We start from the raw sequence: 6,000 nt of genomic DNA, 5'->3' as shown, positions 1-6,000 counted from the left end.
AGGCCTATATTGCGTTAAGGAAAGAAAAACTTACTTGAATGAAGCAGTATACATATACGAAACAATGAACGCGTTAATCTGAGTATATAAAAATTGATCTGGGACTGACTTTTTTTTCTGTGTACGATATCAGTTGTAAATTACTGTTATCTTGCACGAATGCTGCGTATCGTGGTGGGTGTTCCCAGATTTATCGCCGGGGCGGCGTGACCGCGATCAAAACAGCTAAATTACAATTTAGTGTCTGTCTGAAGCGGCCACGTTTCACTTCGCGGCGCAGCCTTCGCGGAAACGAGATTCCGAAACGAGATATTGAAAGATCCAAAGACGTACGCTTACTTCGAGCGAGATACAGCGAGGTGCATTCAGCTCACGTGGCAACGAAAGTGTCGACTACCTGGAAATCTCGTCGACTTGTTACGTGTTTCTTATGCATACGCAATGCGCGGAGATGGAGTCTCTGTCTCTCCCTTTTCCGCGTAAATACGATCGGGCGCGTCTGAATGCCGGCGGGGGTGCGCGCGGAGTCGCGCGTTAAATGGTCCGTGAGATATTTCGCGCGGCTCAATTCAATCCACCCTTACTTCATAATCACTTTGTCCGTATATCAAGCCGAAGCGATCCGGCATTCGGATTCGGAAACTCCGTGGCACAGCGCAGGATTGGGAACTTCTCCCCGTGGAATTTATACAGCCATGCGTCACGCGCGCAGCCGAGTCTAGGGGTAGGTACCGTGGCGTATAGCGCAGGAAAAATTTTATTTTGTGATAAATGCGCAACTCGCGGACCGGCTCGCGGCGCATTTTGCAATTTCCCCATTTCCATCCCGAGATCCTCCGAGCTGCCGTAACTTATAACTGGCGAGTTTCTCTCCGCGGAAGGCACGGAAGTTTGCACTCGTCGCCGAGTGCATTATGCATACCCGGGCGCTTTGTTGTGCCTCGTAACCGATCGTTACCCGTGCGATTGGCTTCACGTCAGGCTTCGCATCTTATTCGGCAGCGGAAACGCCACGGTACCCGGAATGGAAGAGGCCGCTAACGATCCTCGACGAACGGTAATTTCTCGGTTTCGACGATGTCTTTTGTGCGTCGCGGGCCGCCTTATTGCGCGATAATTGCATAATAGCACGAATTGGCTCCCTCAATTAAAGCTGGCACGAGGTCCCTCATATTCTTCGATAAACGGCCGCAAAAGGGGCCGAGAAAGTCATTTGTCCCTCGCAACATTTTCTTTAGATGCGGAGAAATTTGCGAGATGCGGTTTAATTAACGTTAAAATCCCAAGTCGAATATTTTGACCTCGGTTTAGCCTCGTGTAATTTTTGAATTGGGAGCAATGACGTCGAACCAAGCCCTTTGTGTCGGAGAAAATGCATTGAACCTCAGATAGGCCTGAAATGAGTCGCCATTTCTCTTTTAGCAATGAAAAGGCCGATGCGAATGTAATCAGTAGAGGTTCAGTAGATCCTCTTGGGCCTGAGAGGTTTCAAAGAGAGTGAAATACTTTATTACATTCTCTTTGAGGGTTTAGAATATGGTTAAACCTAATTTCTTTCACGCGCACAGACAAGAAGTATCCAAACAAATTTGATATTTGAAATGGACCGAAAACAAGTCACTTGTTCGAAGTTGAAACAATATATACCTATTCTCTTTTCTCTGTGCATGTGGGCCTCAAATTGGAGTTTCAAACCGAGGTCCAAATGAAGACAGAATAGAATAATTGAGGCCCGTTCCGGGACCAAATACTCGACTCGGGAATGTATCAGTGAGAAAGATGCACATCCTATTAAAAAAGAACGGAAAATGATGTCGCAAAGTCGCGGGACCGATAGACGGAAGTTCCAGCGGTTTTCGTCACCGTTAGGTCGATTTGTTCTCACAGTTACGCAAAGACGGTCGCGGGCAGTACACGCGGAAAAAATGCGAGATCGTTTTCACCGTTCGAGCACTGAACGCGCTCGGCAATATTCAATTTTTCGGTCTGCCGCGTCGCATGATTGCCGCGCGAATCCTCCGCGAGAGATATAAATCGCCTCGGAAGCGCCCGATACAACGCCGTATAATCAAATACGAAACACTTCCGACAGGTTTTCGGGCCCGATAAGAGTTACCGGGGCGCCTGGCGTGGGCGAAAATTGCCCCCGACGTGGAAAAATCGATTTCGACGCTGACACTGAGAAAAATTTCCATCGGATAAACCAATTAAATAGTGTTTCCGATGGTTCATTTTTCCGTTTACGTTTTCCGATTAAAGTATGGACCACATCCGATGAAATTTATCCGACCAAGGATAAATTTCATTAAATGCCAGAAAAATAATCTTCCAGAGGCGGCTTCCCCTCACGCTCTTTTTTCCGCTGGGCGCTGCTCGGGTCTTTCGACAGATTCTCAACTGACGCGCCCGGCGATCGTGGAACGAATTACACGAGCGTTTTAACAAAGTGTGCGAACACCCGGCGGGTTCGGCAGCCCCGTGATCGCTTATTATCCCGCTGATACCCCGCGGAGTCGGTCACAATGATCCTCGACCAGTCCTGCATCATCTCGTCCGATTTTTCCGTCGCTTTCCATCGCCGCGTTCTCGCCTCTGGATGCTATTATCCCGCGTTGCCCGAAAGCAATTTTCTCCGTCGCTTTCTCCAATCGGTTTTGCGGCCTCCCTCGGTACGCCGCACGACGTTTAAAGGGTCGTTAAAATCGGAAGAGACCCGTGTGGTGCCTGAGCCGTAAAATGAGTATCTCAAAAGTACCGCGGGGCCGAAATAGAAGGATGAATTATCGAACGTAACGTTACGTCAATGTTTGCACATTCGTGCGCCCCCCGCGTAAAGAGGCGCCAGTTAAATTTAAACGCACGGATAATTGTCTATTAAAAGTTGGCTTATTTATACGCGGAATCTATTAGCGCGGAGTTTAGAACGATACGTTGTCGCAAACATCTCGAGAAGTTCCTTAATCGCGGAAGTGACTCGCGTTAGTTGGTAATGAAGCAGAGTGTCCCAAGTTTTGTCGATGCGCCCGGAAAGTCGTGCGTCTCGCATAGTTAAAAGTTTTTGAAAGACTTACGCGCGAGGCGTGAAACGTAAAATTCTGTCTGCTTATAGTTGAACGCGCGCGCCCGCCCGCTTCGCATCGAGCGTACCTTCGCGGCTGCTCGCTCGCTCGCTCGCTCGCCGATAATTTCGTTTCCTATTCTCGCGATAGTTTTCTCCGTAATGAATAACGAAACACTTTTAAGGATAATTTACACCTACTTAGCTGATCTATACACCTACATGGACCAGCAATAATCTACTTCGATGACATATTATTTACTCCTCCCTTGAATCTTTATTTCTCAAAATTTACTTTAGCTCCTACTTAAAAGGACCCACTTTAATGCTAAATTGGCAAAAGTAGAAATTTTCGACACTATCAGTTTTAAAGTAGGAGTAACTTTTGTACTTCCAGTTCAACCTCTTTTACTATCTCAGGTCCTACTATATAATAGAATTAAAGGTTCAACATAGAGTCACAATTTCGACTCGGGTAATGTACAATTTGTCAACTTGCACAAATTTTTTGAACGTATTTATTGGCTACAAAGTAGAATGTTTCTAGACGCAAAAAGCACATTGTAGATTATTTTACACGCACGATCTAACAACGAAGTTTCCACTAAACAGATTTCCGAGGGCAATAAATTCACGGGATCAATAGATGATGTCTATTGATTTAGCAGAAATCTCATATCAGGAGCCTTTCTCATAATAGAGGATTCTCCTCTATGATTAACGTTCTGCTCGTCCAGCTGCTGCTCGCAGCAATTCGTACGCACCGTCGAAGAGCGAAGCGAAAAGACCCGTGACGTGCGCGATTGACGCGTACATTTCCAATCGACTTAGTGCGAGAAACAATGCGGTCTGGTCGGAAGCCAAGTTTACGTTGCGTAAACAAAATCGAGTCCTTCGCCCGGGAAATCGGGTCGCCGCGTATATCTCATTGTTACGACCACCTCTTCTACCCCTCTCGAAATCCAAACAACATCACCGGGGAAGGTCAGCCGGAAAATTTTCCCCTGTTGTTCCGCATTGTAGCCGAAAAGTCTGGCGCCGGTGTGACGGCGGCCCGGCGACGTGGTTGCATCCCGTTCACCATCAGGGACCAGCGTCAGTACTGTTTCGCCTCCGGCGCGTTGTACACCCCGTCGACCCTTCTAGTCAGTCATTCTAGTCTTCGTCTCGCGATCGGGAGACGTTATCGGATTCATTTCCGCGAGATCGTTCTCGTCTCTCGCGAAATCCACGGCGGTCTCGCCTTTTTTGTCTGCACGTGTACTCTGGGGAAAAAAAGGACAGTTAGCCACCCATTTTGGGACCCACAATTAGCAATCGAATTATTTGGATTGTTCGTAACACGCTACTCTGGAAAAAATCTTGACCGTTTTTTTTGGTAGGCAACTTAACATTTCGGTTAGTGCCGCTTAAGTGAAAATTATCTTTGCGTTACTGAATGTCGCCATTTTTAGTTACGCGGGGTAAGTTCGTAAAAGATTAAATATTGCAAACAATAAAAATAATTCGATTACTAATTGTGGGCCCCAAAATTGGTTGCTGTCTCTTTTTTCCCAGAGCAGTTTGCCGCGATGAGTCACGGCGTCAATTCGAATCAAGGGAGATGATTTAAAGCGTGGAACGCTTTGATCGATAGATACGAGGGATTCTCGCATGTAGCTTCGCAAATTTTCCAATAGACAGGCAAGGGCAGATTAAGTAAGTGAGCGACGCGGCACACGCCCCGTTTGTTTCGTGGATGGAATAAAAGGGGTTGAAACGTTTCGACGCTTGCAACGTTCGACGATAAAAGTTTCTGCGTCGACAAGGGAGCGAGATCGGGACGAGCCCTTAGCTCCTGACCGGCTACTTTCGCGTCTCGCGGTAGCGTTTTGTCAACTACGAGGGTATCGAGCGAGGGAGTTCCTCGGGATGTTGAAGTTCCGAGTCGCATCCGGCCAACGGAAGTGCGACGGCACGGTGAGAATCTTAAGCGTCTGTAGGACTTAAATCTCAACTCGACGTCGCGCCGGTAGATTTATCTTAAAGAGATTCCACACGTGAGAATTGCTCGTTCAATTCCGTCACTGCAACGTCAGCGGAAAGCCCATTTATCCACGACGAGACGCAATTTCTTTCTAGCTTCACCCGGCCCGCCACTCTCGCAGGATATAAAAGCCAAGGGGGTAGCCACTAGCTAAGACGTTGTCCCACCGATTACACGATTTCATCTGATTGCAAACAATCTCGTCTAATTGCAAATCACTTTCTTATATGCACGTTTAAAAATCTGCGACGTCGTTAAGCCTCAAAGAGCTGGTAGATTTTCTTAAGATATATTTTTCTTATTTTACCAAGTATTTGCTTGTAGAGGTAATTCGTGTAAGTCAAGATTGTAGTATTCGGTCACGTGTTTCCTTGCTTCCCACTTTTCCCACCCGCCTAACCGTGGTCTTAAAGGTAATTTTGTATTTGTATTTACTGTTTACTGTTCCAAATTTGCACGCAAAGTTGTATCAACGTTTCAACTCGCTGTTGTTCTAACAGCAACTACTTCAGTCTTATTATAAAAAGAATACGCGCTTATAAGGGTAATATATGTTTGGATTTCACTAAGGGAAGTAAATTTTTGGGGAAAATGAAAACGAGCTGAGAAAATGTTCAAATTTAATGTTTATTGTCTAACAAGCGAAGAAACTTGAAAATTAGGACAAAACGATTACATCAAGTGGTTACCTCCTTGATAAAAGCGGTTGTTTTTGCTATAAAAAGTTAATAATCTAAAATGACATTAATGGAAATTTTCTTTTATTGAAGAAGGTGCTGTTTTCGATCTGGATCCTAGTAGCTTAATAATATTTCTGTGTGAAACTGGACCGACTAATCTTGTCCAACTAGTTGTAAGATTTATATCGATTTTGTTTCACTTATTGTAAATTTATACGCCCGATTGAATTTATATT

At 45.7% G+C, this 6,000-nt stretch overlaps 1 protein-coding gene across 18 annotated transcripts in view; it reads left to right on the top strand.

Annotated features, from left to right (window-relative positions):
- Nucleotides 1-6,000, top strand: part of LOC105563146 — a 90,574-nt gene that overhangs the window by 27,697 nt on the left and 56,877 nt on the right. For 4 of the 18 annotated variants that reach the window (XM_012014489.1, XM_012014501.1, XM_012014490.1 and 1 more), the window contains exon 1: nt 435-724. The exons of 4 other annotated variants lie outside the window; for them this stretch is intronic. In XM_012014489.1, coding sequence (XP_011869879.1) covers nt 539-724 — 186 coding nt within the window. In that variant the 5' untranslated portion in view covers nt 435-538. Of the gene's footprint in view, nt 1-434; nt 725-4,608; nt 5,018-6,000 lie in introns of those variants that run through there. 10 more of the 18 variants (XM_012014499.1, XM_012014502.1, XM_012014498.1 and 7 more) reach the window with 7 other exon arrangements.

The sequence above is a fragment of the Vollenhovia emeryi genome, unplaced genomic scaffold (assembly GCF_000949405.1).
Source record: "Vollenhovia emeryi isolate VEMERY1.0 unplaced genomic scaffold, V.emery_V1.0 DF939180.1, whole genome shotgun sequence".
NCBI classification, from domain to species: Eukaryota; Metazoa; Arthropoda; class Insecta; order Hymenoptera; family Formicidae; genus Vollenhovia; species Vollenhovia emeryi.
Note: the sequence above shows the minus strand (reverse complement) of the source record. Positions and strands in the feature narration are given on the sequence as shown.